Raw genomic sequence first — 21,854 nt, 5'->3', positions numbered from 1 at the left:
GGTCCTCTTCGGTGTGCTGCTGTCCCGGAGCTTCGACGTCGTCCCTGAAGATGTCGACTGGAACGGAGGTCGAGGAGTGCGCCATGTTTCGTCTGGCCCTTCGATCTCGAATAGTCTTTTTCGATCTGAAAGACTTGCAGGCGGAACAGTCTCGAGCCTCGTGTTCAGGGGAGAGGCAGAGGTTGCACACCTCATGAAGATCGGTGTGGGCGAATTTGGACCCACATCGAGGGCACTTCTTGTATGGAGTTCTTTCCATCAGCCGGGACCGGAGCTTGGATAGGCCCGAAGGCTGCCGTGGACGACTGAAATCGAAGATGTGTCAAAAAGAAGGTGATTGAGGAGATCTGGTATCTGAACAATACCGCGATGAGCGAGGATTCCGCTTCGATCGTCGAACTGGAAATGTTCGGAACCGGAGCGCTAAGTATTACATCCGAGCCCGATGGCGGGAAAAAACAATCTGAGGATGGAACCGAAGCCCATGCGCAATACGATCCAAGGGAGGAGTCACCGACCTCGTGACTTCCAAAGACTTTACAAGAGGAAAAACAAACTGCAAACATCCGGGCCCAACACCAGATGGCAATCTATGCAAAAGTGTGTAATCTGCAGCTCATATGCCTCTAACATAGTGTTATCAGTTAACAGGTAAGCACTTTGATGTGGGAGTTGGGCTTCTGGGGTTAGACTCAGGGGTCCCCCAGGGTCAAGGATTCAGTCTTGTTACACCCTCAGTAGGGGGCCTCCGGTTGGTGCTGCTTACGAGCAGGCCACAAGATTGTGGGAGCAAAGCTCCTGGACTTACGCTCAGGGTTCAATGAGGGTTCAATGAGAGTTCAAGATATCACCAAAGGTACACCCTCAGCGTCACTAGGGTGGCCGGGTGCAGGGTGCTGGTTTGTCGTCGGGTGCCCTGTTACTTTCAATGGGGAGTCTCCGGTTTGCAAACACCCTGCAGGCTCGGGGAGGAAGGTCTTCTGGGTGTGACCACCACTTGGAGAGGTAAGTTGGGGTGTTGGGGGTTGGATGGACACCGTCGGTTGTGCCACACAAGGCCGTGGGGTGTGAGGTGCAGGTGTGTCTTTTAGGGTTGAATCTTCTAACCAGCTCCTGGTCGCGGTTGGGGAGACCTGGATTGAGGCTGCAAGCATCGTCTGGAGGATTGAGGTAGGTCAGGGATCACAGGTTTGGATCACCGGGGAGACCTCCTCGTGGTGTTGGGCCACTCGAACTCGGGCTGTGGGCGACAGGTGCAGAGTGGTGCAGACTCGCAGGTTATACGGAGCTGGAGTTTGTTAGTGAACAAATCTAGTGTTCAGGGGAGACCAAGTCTTTTCTATGGAAGGCAGGGCAGGTCCTCGGGGTTCTTGAGGTTGCTGACTGCAGGACACACTGGAGTTTTGCTTCTGCAGGTTTGAGGTGGGGACAGGCTGGTAGGGCTGGGATCAAGTCAGTGGGTGCCCTCCTCTTCTTAGCTTCGGCACGGCTGTTCTGTCCTCCTTATTTTCTTCTTGTGGTTTCTTGTCTGAGGAGGCAAGGTTCAGAGGTGCCCCTAAATACTAGACTACAAGTAAGTAAAGGTTGGGACCAATGGGTCCCTTCCTTGGGGTGGGTACACCCCCTATTATGCTACCCTCCAGTGGGAGGGGGGCATATGCCTCCCTCTGGTTGGCTAGGTCCCCCCATCTGCAAGATGGCGGGGACTGAGAGTTGTGCTTCACCTCGCCTCCCCCACCTGATAGGTGGGGTTGGCAAAGGTGGGCACACTTCCCTTCCTCACTTGGGGGAGTGGGTTCAGAACTGGTGGGGGCCAGTTCCTGAAAGCAGCAACAGGGCTGGGGAAGCTCACAAAGGTGACAAGCCTTTGAAGCTTCCCCTTCGTGGAACCTGCCCTTCCTGGGGGAGGAGACTTGGCACCTCGTCCCAGAATGTGCATTGTTTCAGACCCCCAAGAGCAGCAGGCTCTCAACCCAGGGGTCCAGAAGCATGTCTGGTGGTGGCAACTGGCGAGCAGCCACTCAGCCTGGACACTAGTGGTAGGTCGTTTTTCAGGGGGCATCTGTAAGATTCCCTTTGTGTGCATTTTTCATTAAATCCTACACTGGCATCAGTGTGGGTTTAATGTACTGAGACGTTTGATACCAAACTACCCAGTTTTCAGTAAAGCCATTATGGTACTGTGGAGTTTGTAATGACAAACTCCCAGCACCATATACTCTTAACGGCAGTACTGCACTTACAATGTCTTAGAATAGACTTAGACACTGTAGAGGTTCAGGGTTCATGCACCTGTACCCTCACCACTGGTATAGTGCGCCCAGCTAGAGGGGTGGCTGATCTATGCCAGGGCAGTGGGTTGGAGGCATTGCACACAGGAATGTGTTGCCATGTCGACTCTTCACTTTATTTTGCACCAAAACACGGAGCCTGCAAAGGCAGTGTGTGAGTGTAAAGGTACAGGGCTTCTAAGGGTGGCACAATAAGTGCTGCAGCCCTTAGAGGTCTTCCCTGATCACAGTGCCCTGGGTACCTATGGTACCATCTACCAGGGACTGACCTGTGGCCAGAGTGCCAATCTGGTTTGGTCTTCAATGCAGTTTTATGGAAAGAACATAGGCCCTAGGTACCCGATTGGCAGGAGCCCAGGGCACGCTCAGTCAAAGTACATTAACAGTTCATCAAAAAGTGGGGGCAACCATGCAGAAAGAGGGCACTTCCTCACACTAGAATCCTCTGATCTCTAGCTCCTCCAGGCAAGTACCCAACCCGAGGGTGGATGCATCAGTCATCGCCGTGACTGCAGCTGGGGGAAAGTGGAGTGATAGCCTCTAAGTTAGGTGCTCCTCCACCATGTGAGTTCTGCTACACATGTCCTGAGTGATCAAGATGGTGTCTGACATATCTCTCCTGCGCTGGAACCACTATATGCAGAGGCACCACTAGCAGATCACCACAGGATGTAAGACACCAACAGAAGAAGCAGGAGTAGAAAATCAAGACTGGAATCTCCGAGCCTCTTCCTGACACTCTGAAATCATCATCTGAACATACTGGATCCTATGTGGAGGAGAAAATGGTTGAAGGGAAGTTGAATCCAGTAATACCGCTTTGAACAAGAGGTCCTGAGAAGGCTTCATTAGGGCTTGTTGATGGAAAGGCCCAGGCTGAACAGTACAGATGCGAACGTCATAGCCTGGCTTTGTAATGGTGTCCCATGCTGCAAAAAGCACAAATAAGACCGGCTGAGCAAGTCTGTGATGATCAGCTGTTTGTAGCATGCGCCTAAGAACTTCTGAAGATGTGTCTTGCAGAAGATGCCTTTACCTCAGATTTAAATACTGCTTTCTTATTATTACTTTGGTCAGACCTTGTGATTAGTGATGTAAAATAGAACTACTAACATACTAACTACATTTACTAAAACATGCTACATATTCTAATTCAACCCGAAACAATACATGAGCAATTTGTGCAACCTATAATAAAGCAAAACATTATATGCTAAATATGTGCAATTATGCCAAAATTAAATATGTTTACAAATGAGAAATGTGCATATGAATAAATTAAATGCTATAAGAGACACAAAGAGAAAAACGCTAAGCGTGCAACAATTCCCATGTTAGAAAAGATTCAGCCCTCTAATGAAAAGGGTAAAGGGTAGCAGGGTCGCTATCCAGGCTCAATAGAACGTGAAAGTGCAATTTCTTCAAGCTTGGAAAGTAAAAAAAAAGGGTGGGGATGTGTTAAAATATTAAGTGATGCTTCTGAATTGTTATTCTAAAATAATTTTTTTAGGCAAAAACGAAGAGCATCTATACAGATATACATGAAGACTCCCTAACATGCTATGTGCAGTAAATACATTAAAGAAAACCACTTTTGGAAGAGATTAAAGTCTTATCCACTTCACTGTCTCAAGCAGACTTGACCTATGTAAAGTGGACAAGTTTACTATACAAAATATATTTCTCTTAAACATGCTATGCAAGATGTTCTGTGGATTTCAACTCTGACAGAGCGTAGGTATGCAATGCATGTAACTATATATTATCTAATGCTGAATAAAGAAGGGTTTGGAAGGGTAAAGAAATGTGTTTAGAAACACATTCTCCAGAGACCCCTACGTGAACCCACATACAGTATCTTTGGTAGCAGTCAGGAAAGCACTTGCTAGATGGCAAGCTTAGTGATCGAATTGTAACATACCACTTTGTGGTAGATAGTACATTGTATCTGATGTATTCATGTACAGGCACCAATTCTAAAAATTGAAGTACTGCATATAATATCAAAACATGATAGTATTTGAGCACCTAAAATACAAATAAAATGCAAAAAGTGTCTCTTTATTTTTCTAGTAGACAGGATGCATAATCCACCTGTACATATATTTACCTGGTTTCCTCAGTGGCCATGTAGAAAACATCATCTGGGGCATCAATCCAATTCATCCTCCTCCTTTTCACTGGAAGCATGGATCCACCACGAATTAATCTGACTTTTGTTGGGTAAGATTTCCCATTGAGCAGCAAGTTTCGGCTTGTTCCCTATCACAATAAATAATAAAATAAAATATATATATATGGAGAGTATAAAAAAGTGCCAGGGCCAAGCTTTACAAACAGAGAATAAGTTTTGAGTTTAAGGCAAATCATGTAGATGTATGTGTTAAGCAGTGAATGTCTACAAAGCTGTTTAGTAGAGCCCAAACATGGACTGTGGTTTGCAGATTAAAAGTAGGAAAATTTGTTATGAACAGGTAATAAAGCATAAATGGTGCATCTGAACATTTGCTCTCAAATATGTGCCATAATGTTAGGTTCTACAGTCATCTGGCTGAGTAAGATGACAAGTCCAAACATAGTCTCACTCTCTGACAGCAAACATTAAGTCATAGACTGACTGCTGAGGTCATCATTCTTTTAATTAAATGTTAAGCCTTAGATAATATTTGTATTAAAATTGTTATGTTTTATTTCATCTAAGAGAAACATACGCCAACACGTGTTTGTTTCTCGACTGTGTTGATGAACTAGTTACTTACCTTTGGTAACACTCTTTCTGGTAGATACTCCATCTAACTGCAGAGTCCTCACCATTTGAATATTTCACATGCATTTGACTTTCTAAAGAAACATTTGAGCAGTACCCCCAACGAGCTGGTAGGTGACGTGGTGCTGCTCCACGTACACATCATTCTGCTCCACAAGCGACATGTGGAGCCGCATACAAGCGCTACTCGTGCACTGCTTTCTAGGCTGTCCATGCTCCCAGATACAGAGCACAGCAGCAAACTGGCTTTAACCAGTGTGCAAATGTTCATACTTTAGAACCTTTTAAATGGAAAAAGGGCTCCATTCACAGAATGGGCCAGTTGGGAGGGTCTGTGAGGAATCTGTGGTTAAGTGGAGTAGTAAGTGCCCTACTGAAGGTAAATATCATGTTCTTTTGATAGATACTTTGAACCGCAGATTCCTCATCTTTTAAATGGATACCAAATCAGTACCTCATAGGTGGTGGGTCTGTGAACTGGCTCAAACCAAAATGCTCTCAAGACGAGATGGCAAAAAGCCCATCTCGATGGACATGACTGTCCAGAGAGAAGTACTTTTTGAATGTATGGAGTAACATCCACATACTAGACTGGCAAGCATCCCAAACAGGCAGTCTGTGTGTCAATGCAGTGCTAGCAGCCTTGATGCTGTTGGAATTGGCCTGCAAACTTTCGGGTGCTGCTCCTTGGCAGCATGATCAAACGGCTGCTCATGCCCAGGGGTTCTGGATATCACACTCTCCTTGCCACTAAAATAAAATGGGCCTAGTCCTTCCTGCTCTTTTTCTCTCAGGGCTGGAGACGTATCAGTGTAAAGGTGCACAGGAATTTCGAGCTCCACTCTAGACAGAACACACCTCAGAGAGAGAGACTTGGAAACTCCAACGTGCTGAAGTGCTGACATTGTTGGCTCTCGTCTGTGACAATAAGATCGATCCATGGTTCTCCCCATTCAAGGAATATTCCACCTCCAGATGTAACTGCCATGCTTGATTAGCTAGGCATTGGTGGCTGAGTTTGTCCACCCTGGTTTTAAAGATCCTGCCGGGACGGGTACCACCAGAAAAATCCCCAGGTGTCCCAGTCCCGCCAGAGGCGCAGTGCCCTCTGGCACAGGGCCCATGACTTCACCCTGCCCTGTTTAATACAATATAACAGGTGGTGGTGTAGTTTGTGAGCACCCACACCAGCCTCCTTTTGATGGACGGTAGGAAGGCATTCAACACCAAGTAGATGGCCAACAGCTACGAAAGGCTGATGTGACTTCACCAGGGACCAGATACCGCTGATCTCCCCCTCTTTCAAGTGTAAGCCCCAAACCAGAAGCGACGCTTTGGTCACCACTGTTACCTCTGGGTAGGTTAGGGAGATGAGTCTGCTGCTGATCGAATCGCAGTCAAGCAACCACCACTACAGGTCTTTTGAAATCCCCTTCGAAATCTGAACACTGTCAGAGAACCCCTCCCCCCGATGCTGTGCCCACTGGACGTTCAGATCGCACTGCAGAGCCTGCATATGCCACCTGGCACACTTGACTAACAGAATGCAGGAGGCCAATCAATCAATCAGGGTACTTGTAAAGCGCGCTACTTACCCGTGAGGGTCTCAAGGCGCTGAGGGGGGGGTGCCGCTACTGCTCGAAGAGCCAGGTCTTGAGGAGTCTTCTGAAGGCGAGTAGGTCTTGGGTCTGTCATAGGTGGGTTGGGAGGGTGTTCCAGGTCTTGGCGGCGAGGTAGGAGAAGGATCTGCCGCCGGCGGTCGTACGTTGGATGCGGGGGATAGCTGCGAGGGCGAGGCTGGCGGAGCGGAGCTGGCGGGTAGGGGTGTAGAAGCGGAGTCTGCTGTTCAGGTAGGCTGGTCCGGCGTTGTGGAGTGCTTTGTGTGCATGGGTGAGGAGCTTGAAGGTGATCCTCTTGTCGATGGGGAGCCAGTGCAGGTCTCTCAGGAGGGAGGTGATGTGGCTGCGGCGGGGGGCGTTGACGATCACTCGGGCGGAGGCGTTTTGGATGCGTTGTAGCCGCCGTTGGTGTTTGGCTGGGATTCCTGCGTAGAGTGCGTTGCCGTAGTCCAGCCTGCTGCTGACGAGGGCATGTGTCACTGTTCTTCTTGTTTCGGCCATCAAATCCGAGGAGCCTCAGAGTCCCTCTCACTGAGATCCAGGACAGAGGCTGAAACATCGGGATCATAGTCAGAATGTCCTGGACTCTGTTCTGGGGAAAGGCACAAAACTGCACCGTGTCCACAAAGGCTCTGATGAAGGGGAGTGTCTGTGAAGGAGTCAGGTGTGATTTTGGTGTGCTGGTAGTGAGTCTCAATGATGTCAAGAGGTTCACAGTAGTTTGGTGGTGGATGAGAACTGCCTGGGGTGAGCCTAAGATGTGCTGCAACAATAGCTATCACTTTCACAAACTATCCGGGCAACGCATTGGTGAGGCCAAGAGGGAGCACAGCACACTGAAAATACTACTGCCCCTTAGTGAACCGCAGATAATGCCTGTAGGTCTGCAGAATGGTGTTATGAAGATAAGCGTCCTGCAGGTCCAATGCTAATCCAATTTCCAGGATCAAGGGCATACAAGACCGGGTCCAGGGGGAGCATCTTGAATTTGTCCTTCCGCAGAAAAATCTAGAATAAGACGAAGGCCTCAGTCCTCCAGCACCAGATAGTGGGAGTAACAGAGCCTAAGTCGGATTCCGACTCCCTCGCGATTGCTCTTCCTGCTGCAAGAGTTCCTCTGTCAGACATTCCGAGGATAGTGGAAGGTGCGGCCGGATGACAGAAAAATGGTGAGGCGTAAAACCACCAGACAAACTTGTCTGAAGTTAGCGTCAGACAAACTCCTGGAAAGTATTGCTTACTACCTCCGACAGTGTGGCTGTGTTCTTCAAAAGACACGCTAAAGAGGTTTTGAGGCTGCGGCAGTAGGAGGAGAGAAAAACTGTGCTGCACACTGCCCATGTTGTCCACGTGGACTGTAGCTACTGGAACCTCAGCCAAGAAAGGTTGTTTTCTGGATAGGAAGGTCTTTATGGTGTATTGGAAGCCACTGCCATAGCAACAGAGGGGGTGAAACTTTTTGTGCATCTGATGTGGGGAGTGGACATGCCCAAAGAGCGCACCGTGGCAATGCTATCCTTAAAGCGCTCAAGAGCTAAATCTGGCTTCTCACCAAAGAGGTGAGAGCTGTTGAAGTATATGTCCATTAATATGGACTGGACATCGACAGAGAAGCCAGTGGCCCACATCCAAGAGTGCTTCCTTTCCAATCTGTGGTGTCCAATGGATAGCTGGTGGTAAATTTAGCCGCATCACAGCCATCCTGGATAGCCTGTGTGAAGACAGGACACAATCTGTCAGGGTCACCGGGTAAGTCTTGTACGATAGTCCCAAAGGGCACAAGTATAACCCCCTAAGAGGCAGCTGCTGGTAACAGAAGGTAGTGCCAAACTTGTCAAAGAAAACATGCACTTCCCAAAGGCTTTGATGCATTTTAGCTTCGTCTGGAGGACTGGTAAGAAAAGCATTGGGGTTAACCATGCTCGCGGAGGCCTGCATGACTAGGATTTCTGGCGTGGGGTGCAGAGTCAAAAAGGCCAGATCACCTGTCGCTGGACAGTAGTGTTGTGCCATCTGTTCATTAGAGGTCTGGAACATGGTTTTGCCCAAGCCCCAAGAAGGGCGTCTGTGAGGGCTTCATTAAACGGATGCAGGGGCTCAGTATCTGTTTTCCCACACAGAAATAATCTTCATAGTTGGTAATTGGAGGTCGAGAACATCAGCTGGCCTTTACATGACCACTGTGAACTTTCTACTGTGGCAGGGCCCAGAGGGCAAAATTAGCCCAGTGTCCATAATCCGGGTCAAACAAATAATGAAAACCTTGAGCCTTTCCTTGACGCAAGAGCAGAGTATTGTAGTCTGATGGGCTGCACAGCACAAAGGTTGAGGCCCAAGAGGATCAGGCCACGTACTTGGTCGAGGCTGAAGCGGTGCTGACTAACAAGTTACTTACCTTCGGTAACGTATTTTCTAGTAGAGACACAGTCTAGCCGCAGATTCCTTAACTTGTGAATTCTCCCTACCCAGGCTTCACACTGCATCCGCAAATTATTCAGCAGTCATCTTACGTGATGACGTTGACTCTGGTAATGACGTCAGTGGAGTCATAAGTTCCCTCCGGCACGCAGACGTCCGTTTCATCTGTGAAACCTTCTGCACTAAAACGCGGAGCCACTATAGAAACTGGCTGTGGAAATTGTGTTCGACAAAAAGGTCAATGTATCTTTAAAACATAATTAGAAAATGGAAATAAATGGTAAGATAACACCCAGACAAGGCCCATAAGGAAAGACCCAATGTTGTGATGCAACAAATTGAAGTGAAAGGTATGGCAATACCAAGTCAAGATTCAAGAAATAAGACCAAATGGCCTGTTGAATTACACAATTACATGAAACAGTGATCGCTAGTATATAAAACCAGTACTGAAAAGGGTATTAAACCCTTAAAACCCTTACTGCACAGATCGTTCGCAGAGTGGGGAGGATGGGCAGGGCGTTGAGGAATCTGCGGCTAGACTGTGTCTCTACCAGATAATATGTTAATGAAGGTAAGTAACTTGTTCATCTGATAGAGACATCTAGCCGCAGATTCCTTAACTTTTGAATTAAATACTATACCCACCCAGCGGAGGGTCTGTGAACTTATCCTACGAAAGCTCTCAAAGAAACCCAAACTTGTGAAAAATGACCACAGACTAGACCTACGTAGGAATTAAACGAAAAAGGGCACGGCTCTCCATAAAAACCGTGGCAATGACCACAGAATGTAAATAAGAAAAGACCTCGAAGGCACAGAAAAAAGAAAGATTCAAGGGGAACAGGATAATACCCTGTCAGAAGACATCTGACAACAGTCAGACAATAGTATTTAATCCCCAAAGGGTGAGTGAGTCCTTCAGCTAGAATGGCTAAAGGCAAAGCAAATGCCATGTAGCCCGAATTCTCTACATCAGCAAAGAAATATCTGCAGGAAATCTGTCCAGATAATTCCAAAAACGAAGGGTTTCCAAAACCCTTTCCCATTAATATCAAGATGAATAAACCGATTCATTGCAAGGTCGGGAAGATCAATCCAAGTGTCAAGACCGATGAAAGTCAGAGTCCATATCCAAAACAACAAAAGGGCTGCAAGGAACAGAAAATAATAAATGCTAAATAGAGAAAGAGAAATGTCCCCAAGGAGACAGGAACATCCAACCTCCCAACAGGAAATATATGACCATCAATAGTACCAATGACATGGAAATATCCAGGATGTTCTTAAAGTGAAGAAGGCTCAAAAGCAAATCTTCTCTTTGAGAAAACATAAATCTTTTCAACCATGTAAGACATGGTCGTAAACAGCCCTAAGGTAAATATTCAGACACTACATCTCAGATAACCTTAGAAGCAGAGCTCACAGGACACCTGTGTTCTAAAATTTAACAAAGTAATAAATATCGCCTCCAAAAATGGAGGAAAACAAGATTTTGAGTATTCAGAAGAAATCTGACACCTTAAATTGCCAAACGTAATGTCTCCAGCAAAAAGGCAAACACTTCCATGGAACACATTCCTACTTACAGGTAAGGGGCACATCACATACTAAAGCTGGCATGACTGTTACCTAAAAATTATCCAATGCAAAACTATCCGTGCACCACTTGAATTTAATGAAAAGTTTACTCCGCTAAAGTAGAGAAAACAACTGTGTTGGAGAAACCAAAGGCCAAAATTACCTTGACGATGAAATTCAGAGTATTCGCCGAAAACAAATATAAGTTCTGTATACAAGGTCTCACACTTGGCTTAAGTAATATGTCTCTATAAGAGATACTACAATTCAACAGTAATGCATACCACTATACCAAACTGCTTCGGTAGAAGCATGTGACAAGGTAAACTTCCTAACCAGAAGACATCACCTGCAATGACCGCTTGAGCATGAAGCCTATTTTCAGAGGAGAAAAGGAAAAAGGAAAAACTATACTTCAGGTATCCTTGTACAACAAACTGTTAAAGACAGTATTGAAACAATAACATCTGGTCCTGGAAGGAACACCAATGTGCTGTAAGCAAAAGACGGATATGTCAATGCAGTAACAAGGCTAGCCCCTTGAAAAATAGAAATCCTGTATCTCATCTACAACCCAAGAAAAGGTTCAAAACTAAAGAACATAACAGAAAACAAGTAATTAAGACTCTGTATCACTTCACCTATCACACAGCGTCTCGATGCAGAGTCGGCCTGAGCTCCAAAAAAATTAGCGCTGCCAAAGGGCATATCAATCAAAGTCGCCTGTACAGCCTCTGAAAAACCTGAAGTTCTTAACCATGCACGACGTCATAGTGCCACCGAAGATGCCATGGCTCGACCTACTGAATCTGTAGTATCCATGCCGCATCTAATTATCAGCTTGGCCGCCTGTTGGCCACCTCTATTCAGCTGTTCAACATCAGAACGGAGGACATCCGGATGTGATGGCAAACTAGTCTGCAAAGAATCTCAAAAAACATGGGAAAAACATCAAAGAACATAAGACGCATTGGTGGACCTTAAAGCAGAACTAGCCGAAGAAAAGCTGTGTTTGCCACATGCATCCTGATTTCTAGACTTTCTAGTCAATGGAGTCTTGGGTGAAGAATCCATATACTGTGAGGCTGTACCAGGCTACCAGTGGTAGGATGCCTGAGGAGACAAAATGGGTCTCCAGAAGCCTGCGAGATATAGCACGGTCCATCGAGACCCCTGTATCCGGCTTTGCTTAAGTACCCAACAATATGTCGTACAGGGCCCAACTGTATGGAAGAACAGGCTCTTGCCCCGAATGTCCTTGATAAGGGACATCAATCAGAGGGTGGGTGTACTTCTTCACTGTAGGCAGTAACGAGTCCAAAACTGCAGCCACTCTCCTGAACGCATCTGCAAAGAAGGAACTTGCCTCAGTAGCGAGACTAGGAGGTGAAAGTAGCCCAGAGGCTGGGAAAATCTCCAACCCACTAGCCCCACCAAGTGCAGACAACCAATTCTCCTCCATTTGTGATGGAATAGTCTCAGAAATGGGTTGAAAAGGCCCACACTCTCTGTATTAACTGCCACAAGGCGACCCTCGTCTCATCATGAGAAGGAAGTGAAAATGCCACATTCCCCTCAGTTTGCTCTATAGATGGCGAATGATGCCGGAGTTGGCTCATCAAGAATGGATGCCGAAGGCTGAGTTCCCGAAGGGCTGTGAACCGCCACCGAAGTGGAGTCAGACAATGCCGACCCGACGACTCAGATGGCCCAATCAACACAGAGGGTGAACCCGCTGGCATGGCTCCACTCATGCCCTTGGAGTTCGGGGGTGCTCCTGAGAAATATGGGGGCCCAAAGATGAGATGTAGACCGTTCTAATACTACCTCATCTGGGCCATTGATTCCCCGGCTTCTGGAAATACGGGGGAGGCGTGTGACACAGTCGAGAACGGTCTCCTCAGCATGCGAGTGGGAGGAGCCGGGGGAAACGGATTCTCCATACTTCACATTCGGGAAGTGCCGCGACTTCAAACGCATTTGCTTACCTTTAGACGTTGCCTGAGAGTGGCTCCAGGAATAGTCCAGTGAACAGACCTCTTTATGAGTAGAAGACCACCGAGGACCACGACAGATGTGCTGCCAGTAACTTCATACGGCGTCGCTTGAGCGCCTTCGGCTTCAGCCTCTGGCAGGAACTGTAATCCTCAGAGTCGTGGTGTTCTCCCAAACACCACATTCAAACTGAATACGGGTCTGTAACCGACATTTGTCGAGAACAGGACCCACAAGGCTTAAAGCCTGATAACATAGAAAAAACTGAAGAAGGCCAGAAAAACCAGCCTGAGGAACTGCTTCTCTGGACCCGTGTTGTAGCGAGGCAAAGAAGAAACTGACATCCACGCGCCTGAGTGGACTTATACGACTTTACTGATGGAACAACCGGAGTCGACGTTATCACAGACTCATAAGGCGCCGTCCCCCGGCGTGTAGAGGGACTGATGAAACATTTCCTGATCCAGTCTGATGCCTGGGGAGAATTCACAACTTAAGGAATCTGCGGCTCGAGGCCTTTACCATTCAGCGTGGGTTGTGGTTTCAGGATCTGAGTCGGCAATGAAGTCGGTGTGGAACCTGTACGGGCTTCCGCTGGCAGAGTCCCAGGTGGGTTCCTTGTGGTCTGAAGGAGCACCAGAGGGAGCCGGTAATATGCCACAGAACCGCAGCGTGGCTTCACAGAATTGTTTGATTCGCTGCGTCACAGATGGCCCCGGAAATTTGGTTTGATTCGATAAAAGGGTCAGAATCAGCTATGATGGCTTTGGGAACAAGACTCAGAGGCACATTGACACCCTCTTACCTTCTCTGGAGTTCAAAAGCGGTGAGAAGGGGGAAGAGTCCGAAATAGATTTTATCTTTTTTCTTCGGCTTACCTTACCTGAAGTTTTCGACCACAACAATGATCAACCACGGGAAAGACTTTGGGAGCGGGAACAGGACCAGGACCTTCTCTTCAACTGGCACGGCATACAGTTTTTGAATGCTTGGCGACGTAGAGCCTTCCCTCATGGTCCTGGGACAGCTTGGGGATTCATCAAGGTGTAGTTACTGCAGGCCTTGGTGTCGTGTTTCGACACCCGGCACCACTGACAAATCTGATGGTTATCTGTCACAGATATTTGCTTGTGACAGTCCTTCCAAGGTTTAAACCTCGTAATCTTGAGGGCTGACATTTTCCCTTTGCACTGGATTTTCAAACAATTTTAAGATAAGGGTCAAGTGAAGAGTCACGACATGGTGCAGGATCTGCATTTGGTGGCGCAGAAAGAAAGGAATTGACACCAGCGAGTGGTGCCTATGAGCTGTTCTGTGCATCCTATTCAGAGTGAAATGGTGGTGGGTGTCACACGACATCACCTACAGGCACACAGAGGTACAGCAAAAAAGTTTCCAGATCTAGTCTTACTCCTAAGAATATTCAAATAGTGAGGAATTTGCCGTTAGGAGTATCTGTTAGAAATGTTGCGCCCTCTGGGCCTTGCAAATATTCACATGAAACTGCAAAAGAGTATGTTTCCTGATTTAAAAAACGGTTGCAATTAAGTAACCTCATTGGGTAAATCAGTCCTGCAAAATAAATTTAATTTTAACTCGATCAGCATAATGACTAGAGATGACAATAAGTTGAGAACTCTTTCTTCTACTGATGTGGGAGCCTGATAACCCAAGATACTGATTTTGAGATGGTGTGCCATGTTAGTAGTTGATGGGAGAGCCAGTTCACAGCAGAAGGTTGCAAATACATACATCAGGCGTGATGCTCAAAGAATTTGCAATAAAAGTGTCAGCTCATTTGATTTATTTTCAAAGTGCATCCATCGATCAATTCTTATCGTTTGATGAGTGACTCGGCATGGCCACAGCAGCATGCAAGGAATAGGTTTGAAACCTGTTCATCCCAGAAACTCTGAATTTTACAATACACTGGCTTTTGAGGGTTTGTGCATTATATGTACTCCCTAGACATTGTGGAGGTGCTTTATGAATGTTCTGTCATTCATAGCAGTGTGGTTCCTCAGAAAATTCTCAAGTCTTATTTGTTTTTCAATATCACTGATGCGGATAGGCATGTTGTGGCCAATTCTTAAAGGGACTATGAATCTGTTATTAACCCCGACAGAGCTATTAAAAGACCATGCATAAACATAAAAGATTACAATGTGTTATTGGTAATCTTTCATGTCACAAAATACATCCCTATAATTTTGCCGTCAACATCCCATGAAGAGAATAAGATGGAGGATATGAACATTTTCAAGCTTTACATGGAATTTATGTTACTCCTGATAAACTCAAGGAAATCTTAATGCCACATTATCGTTTCCTGCCACAATTCTGATTTAGAAGTGCACTGGCAAGTCAAGGCTGAAGGCCTGCATTACTGATTACACCAATGACTACAAACAATATCATGATTTCTAGACAATGTTCTGTCTCGTGCCTCTTTTCCACAGTTTGGTGCATGTTGCCTACATTGTGATGTATTGAAGTACAATCTGTAAGCATGCCAAAGCAGTTTTCAACACACTGACGTCTTCCAATTGGAGGACCGCGGAAGGATGGTTGTAAATAAGAGAGAGGAGTAAAGTGATGAATACCCCCCTTTAGAACCAAAGTTTTCATACGTTGGTCCATTATATTTGTGCCTGTAATCTCTATCCCCTCACCCCCAAAACAAAAGGCATATCCTGAGCAGAGCGAAACGGGGCAGCATCTGAGGTCACAATAAAGGGGTCGCTACTTGAAACTCTTCACAAGAATGATTTCCAAATACTAAAACTGCAAATATTTAACGGCCTGGAGATACCAACCAGGAACAATCCTCTAAAGTTCATCACTCAGAGGGCAGCATATCCCAGTTGCCATAACAAGACTGTTTTCAAAAGCGCGTTCAAAGAATAGTTTCTTCTGCATTAAATGTGCAATACACTTTCATCGTAGCAAAGCTCACGAAACAATGGCAGTGTAAAATACTGCAGGCTTTGGTAAGCTATAATGAAATAAACGGTGTCACTTTAAAGTCTATATAAGCCATGCTCCAATAAGTACTGTGCAACTGAAATCATGAGCCTGTCTTGTCCGCTTGATATATGTTGAATAATAACTGGACTTGTATGCATTTTTGTAAAGTGGTCTGAAAGTTTGCTGTGGAAATATATTGTGTAATGGCACCTCTCTTCATAACGGCAACATAAAAACTTCAGAATCCAACAGGGAAATTCAGCAATTAAATGGTTACCATCAGGAGTTCTTTCAGTGCTCAGTGGGACCTTCTTTTAAATGAGAGTATGACCCATTAATCTTGCAGTAAATGAAGCAATATTGCTCTTTTCTCCACTCTGCCATTCCTCCTAATTCTCAAAACAAAGGAAAGCTGGGTGGCAGGTACTTGGAAAAGGGCAATGGCAGGGGCAGTGCCCTAAACAAACAACGTTTTTGAACTTATTGGTCGAGTCCGCTGTGAGAAGCTATCTGAATTGAATGAAGTACCTTCAACTTGAACTTCCTTTTAAAAAACCCTCATTAAAATAGTGACTTCATGCTGGAAGGAAGCCGGGGATTCAGTTGTTGAAATAAGCATACAATATTGGTGGGTATGTTTGGGTTCATACTATACGTAAGGGGATTACACCTATTGTGGCTCCTTCATCCTGGTAAATATATTTCACTGGAACGAGACAACCAACAGCACAAAAAAAAAAAAAAAAAAAAAAAAAGGACGACCAAGAAGAGATATTGACAAGGGGATCACGAACAAGAAAACACATTTTCCTATGTTATAAATGACTAGTGAAATCTTCCTGGATGACTAAATCCAGTTTCATTCTCCATATCTCCAGAATGACATTTTTACACACAAGAAAATATGACCCACGGCGGGTTTTCTGCAGTGGATTCAGCAAAGGAAAACAAAAGACAACATGGACTACAGCTTGTTAGGTTTTATATTAAAAAATGTTTAATTTGGAAAATGCCCCCCCCCCCCAACAAAAATATAAATAAAATTAAAAAGGAATTGCCCATCAAGGGTGAAACTCTGCAAACCGAGTGAGGCGATGTCAAGCTGGGAAGGGAAACAACTTCCAATAGTCTAAAATAACCTACGTGAATAATAACTAATATATCCACTATCTCATGGAACAAAATAGGTCAATGTGAGTTTCAAAATGCCTAAATGGAACCGATATGGACAAAAACAAAAAAGGAAGATAGGGAAAGGGTAGAACAAAGAGAGAAAAAGGTCTAAATCTGAAGAATGTTATACAAGACAGAAACACTGGCAGACAAACACCCAGTCCTATCTCAAACGTCTGAAATAGACTGAGCACATATCCAAGGCACTCATGTGGAAATGTTTAATAATGCATTGCAGGAAAAAAACATCATCTTAACACTCCTGTCCTGTCCCACCCCATTAACAGCCACCTCTAGCTCTAACATTCCAAAAAGTGGTAGTAGGTCCATTCCCGGTGCTCGTGCAAACCTACCATATGAAAACCCACTAGCCTCAATCAATAGGGAGACTGTTTCAGGGCAGGCATGGGAAATGGTTTGGTTGCTTTGCGGGAGAACACTCCCAATCACCCAGCTGCCACCACATCACAAGTTTCCTTAAAGCACCCCTGCTTGAAATGAAGCAAACACCTCAGCAGGCAACTGGAGAAACTCTGGATTAGTTCAACTTGTAATGCCACCATAACAATAAACCTTGTGCTGGAAGATACATGCATCAAATCTAAGGAGTCTCCACAACTTGATGAGTATTTACATGGTCTCAGTCACACACCTACCTGAGTTCAGGCCCATTATCTCACTCATAAGCACATGATGCCTCTCAAGACATCCATAACCAAACCCAAGGCCCTGTAAATATGCCTAAAAACTCTAAGGAATGAATGAGCCATAGGAGAATCAAGCTGAATGGTAGAAACCCAGAGGTTATCCTTCTCAACTCCTGCCACACGCTTCCAACCGTACATCTCTTACGCTCTACTTCATAAATGTCCTCGTAAATTTGGACAACAATCAAAGAATACCCTCCCACAGAGGTGATGTGGCCATAGGCATCATCATCCTACTTACAAAACTGATACCCTTCTGGTTGGCACAATTTGAAGCACCAATCCAGGCTATGCATATGCCCATCTAGGCATGCCTTAAGAAAATTCAAACTGCCCCTCCTCAAAATGTCCAGAACACAAGAAATGAGCAAAGCACGGTTCTAATAAGTGATTGCAGGGGTCTCTTATTCAAGAACTCTCAACTGGTTTCCTTTTGGAGCAAACTTCAATTCATAGCCTTATGCACCACGTAATAATGCCTGTCACTCTTAGACCCACACCTTGACAAATTTACATCACCCAATACAGACCTTAAACTCCTCAGCCCGAAACCTGAAACTTCTCATTTTCAAACTGCAACGACGAAGGGACAATTTTCTCTGTCAAATCCCCCACACCACTGAACAATCCTTATCTTCACTGAAGGCCATATCCAATATCTTGGTCATAAAAAACTTCCAAATATCCCTTCATACAAGAAGCCTAAGTGAGTACGGACTCACTGGACATAGCTCCAGTGGCGAAACCTGCACTCCACAATCAGGAGGTATGAGGAAGTGATAGTGGCTAACAGGGACTATCTTTGTAACGCGTACACGAAACATTCTGACATTTTTTTAAAACAAGGCAATTCTTGTTAGCTGTCAATATCTATGCTTTTAAGAGAGGCGTTTAAAGAACACATACCTTCCTATGAAAATACTGGCTATTAGAGCTCTGCTAAAAAAAACTGCCACTTGGTAACAATCCACTTGGTCAGCATTTACCTAATTCTATTGCTGTGCAATGCAGCACCTTCCCATGAGATAATCTCAATAACATACATTGTGGCATTTCTACATCTGTCTTACTTTGCCACACTTTATAAGGACAACTGGAATGTTATCACACTTAATATAAAGGGTTTATAGATCCTTGGATTCAATAAAGTCATACCAAATTTTAGATGTCATTTTGCATTATTCCATACAATGCAATCGCGGTCAGAACTCTAAAAGTCGGCAGCTACATTGAAGTTCTGATAAGAGCATGAATCCCCCCTTCTATTCCAGTCCTGCCCTGGCCTTTGGCTCTGGGCAGAACAACTCATGGAAGGACACTGTCCATTTTAAAACGAAATGCAACTTTCAAACATGAAAGGACAGGGCATTATCATGTACTAAACTTTTAAAAGGGAGCTCTTTCTAGAGACGTTCTATTTTTATTTTTAATGAACATTCTCTTACCATTTGTCTGGTTTGTCCGTGGTTAGGCATACCTAACAAACATGAAAGAGAATAGATCTCGTAAGACACCATTTTTTTTTGTTCCAAGACAGAAAAATACAAAAAGCCCCCCAAACACGTGTTTGTAAGCAAATGGCTTTCTTTTCTATGCAAGCAATTTGAAAACCCCTGACAGCGAATATAACAAGATTGAGCTAAAACTATTTAACTGTTAACTTAATCTTACAAGAAGAAATAAAACCTGGAACGAGGCAAAGCAACTGGTCTGCTGCGAGGGCACTGAGCATTAGGCATTGCTTCAAATTGCTAGCTCGTCCTTCACTCTTGAGCCAAAGGTCACCTGCTTCAACGAGGTGACTTGCTTCAGATCATTAAATGTTTTCAAGAAAATACTCACAAAATACAAAATTAAAATTGAGTCTCACACCGAAAACACATACATTCCTCAAATCTGTCCTGGTATTTTGTACCAGCTATACCTTCTCTTGCAGCTATTTTGAACGCAGTTATTTTAAATGCATGGTGCTGCATTCTGCTAAGTGTCACCTAAAGAGCACTTGGCACAGTTACACAACCATGAGAGGGGACATAGGAGAAAGGATGACCGGTATAGGAGAAATAATGTTCATAGAGCAGACAGCAGCATCTCCCAGTCAAACTGATCCCGAAAGAGGGTTGCCTTTCGTCTAGTGAAACAAAACCTAAGAATATTCCCAAAAGTAGAGATAATGTATAATAGAGAATCCATTCCATCTCTTCTTTAAAACAGCTAAGCCATAGGTGATCAACGTGGGTGCAGGCGGGTCAGATCTATCCCAGATTTCCAGAATAATCACACAAGATAAATTTCAATTATTATACTGAAATCTGACCTGGATCTGGTCCTTTGAAATTTACGATGGAGACTCTTGTGCTACATCATTCACAAGGTGTGCAATGAAGCAAGAGTAATTATTATCTCCACGTGTGGGATACATCATACACTGCTTTTAAAGACCATGATCAGAGTTTTTCAACATGGAGACTTGTACTGGAACCGACCAGGAGCATAACAACAAAAGGGTATTTTAGAATGTTGGTGGATGGCAAGGAGGATAATTCTGACTTCTAGGGCAGGATAGAATGCTTTAATCCACTACTGGCTATATTTTAGGCCAGGACATAATTGCAGAGCTCGTTCCCTCTCCATCTCTGACAGTACTCATGTGGTTGGAATTCCTCTGAAAGGTGATGAATTTGGCAGGAATGTTGTGGTAGGCATTAAAAAGGGTTTATGAGCTGGGCAGTGGTATTTTTAATAGATAATAGGCGCTTATGGTGAGTACACCCGGTATTTGTGAGGTTCTAAATCAGTTACGGTGCATTAAAAAGGGTGTAGGAAGTGGGCAGCATAAAGGTAATTTTGGTCAATTTTGATTTGAAATGTTGCATTTTGATGAATTCCAACACAGGCAAAAAATGGTGCCAAGTTTCCATCCCATCGTGGAGGAGATAAATAAGAATGTAGCAAGCCAATGTTTGTAGTTACAGAGTTGAGAGACGATTGGCCATCCTTGGGAGGTTCTTTAATAGGTGGTTTAATGGGTTTGTCCTTTAAGTGAAGAAAAAAGGGATCTGGTACACCCAAAAGTGAAATGATATAGGACTTGGAACAAGGGATGTTATTAGAGATCAGAATAGCCGATACTTTCAGCTATTGAGTCTAAGGTAAAAACAATACAAATAAAAACACAAGTTAAAGGTTCGCCATTTTAATGAATTTTTAATCCGAGAGAAAGTGGAGAAGGAAGCATGAAGGTAGTGATCTGCCTTGCGGATAGGTAAGCTCAAGATTTGCAGACACCTGTAAAATCCAGTGAGCCACCAGTTCACATTTGTGGACAAACAGTAGTAAGTAAAACAGAACCGTAACATTAGCTTGAGAGAGGAGCGCTGCGAGACCTCGAAAAGTTGGAAACCTCATCAAAAGAATGCATGAAAAGCAATACAGAGTTATTACAATGAAAGACTAAAAAGAAAGTAATTCGAACTCATTCTGCTGCGAAGTATCCTTAGGAGAAGTGAGGTACCAGACGTTCCTCGCCCTACTTCATCTCCACCAGCAGAAACCCGAAGGGTCCTTGCACAAGTGGTTAAGTGCGCAGTGCTTTTATCTTAAGCTTGCACTGAGTTTATACTTCTACATGCAGAGTAAAAAAAAAAATTTAAAACAAAATCAGAGTTCCACATAAATACACCACATTTTCACGAGGTTAAATCACTCGTAGAACAGAGAGGCGCAGTTAAAAGGTTACTAAAACATACTTCCTAATGTCACATTAAGCACTGTAAAGGTGAGTGACCACTGATGCGATCTCTGTGCAATCTAAAACGCAGACCAGACATGTCAGACTCCCCTTTTTAGCCACTGCAAGTTAATAAACCAGGCACCATTTAGTTTGAGAAATAGTAACACAGTTTTTGTAACAACGTACCATATACTTTCTGGTGATCGCTATGCAAATCATCAATTAAACCTTTCACTTCCGAGCTCAGGCCCACCCAAAATACTACTAGGCTATTAAACACAGTTTACAGGCAAAATAGCCTGAGTTAGAAGGCATCTAACGTTGCACAAGTTACTTACCTTCGGTAATGATATATCTGTAAGAGATATTAGTTAGTGATAGATTCCTTACCTTAGAATTACCCCCAGGCGTCACACTGATTCCGTAAAGTTTTCGTCAGCAGTACCCCTGCACGTTGGAAGGTGGTGTTGTGTGGCTCCGCGTTCGTCATCCTGATCGCCGGGATGACATCGCAGCAGCTTCTTAGATGCCGCCCTCGAGCACTGACATCTGTTCTGTACACGACTTTCTGCGCCAGGAACGCAGAGCCATGCATGATACTGA

The 21,854-nt window shown here is 44.7% G+C and overlaps 1 protein-coding gene across 4 annotated transcripts in view; it reads right to left on the bottom strand.

Moving 5' to 3' along the window:
- Positions 1–21,854, bottom strand: part of MTA1 (metastasis associated 1) — an 842,399-nt gene that overhangs the window by 41,279 nt on the left and 779,266 nt on the right. For 2 of the 4 annotated variants that reach the window (XM_085627173.1, XM_085627172.1), the window contains exons 18-19: positions 18,964–18,995; positions 4,402–4,553 (exon numbers count right to left, since the gene is read on the bottom strand). In XM_085627173.1, coding sequence (XP_085483299.1) covers positions 4,402–4,553; positions 18,964–18,995 — 184 coding nt within the window. The remainder of the gene's footprint in view (positions 1–4,401; positions 4,554–18,963; positions 18,996–21,854) is intronic. The other 2 variants (XM_085627175.1, XM_085627174.1) reach the window with 1 other exon arrangement.

Source organism: Triturus cristatus, chromosome 9, assembly GCF_964204655.1.
Source record: "Triturus cristatus chromosome 9, aTriCri1.1, whole genome shotgun sequence".
In the NCBI taxonomy this organism is placed as follows: domain Eukaryota; kingdom Metazoa; phylum Chordata; class Amphibia; order Caudata; family Salamandridae; genus Triturus; species Triturus cristatus.
Note: the sequence above shows the minus strand (reverse complement) of the source record. Positions and strands in the feature narration are given on the sequence as shown.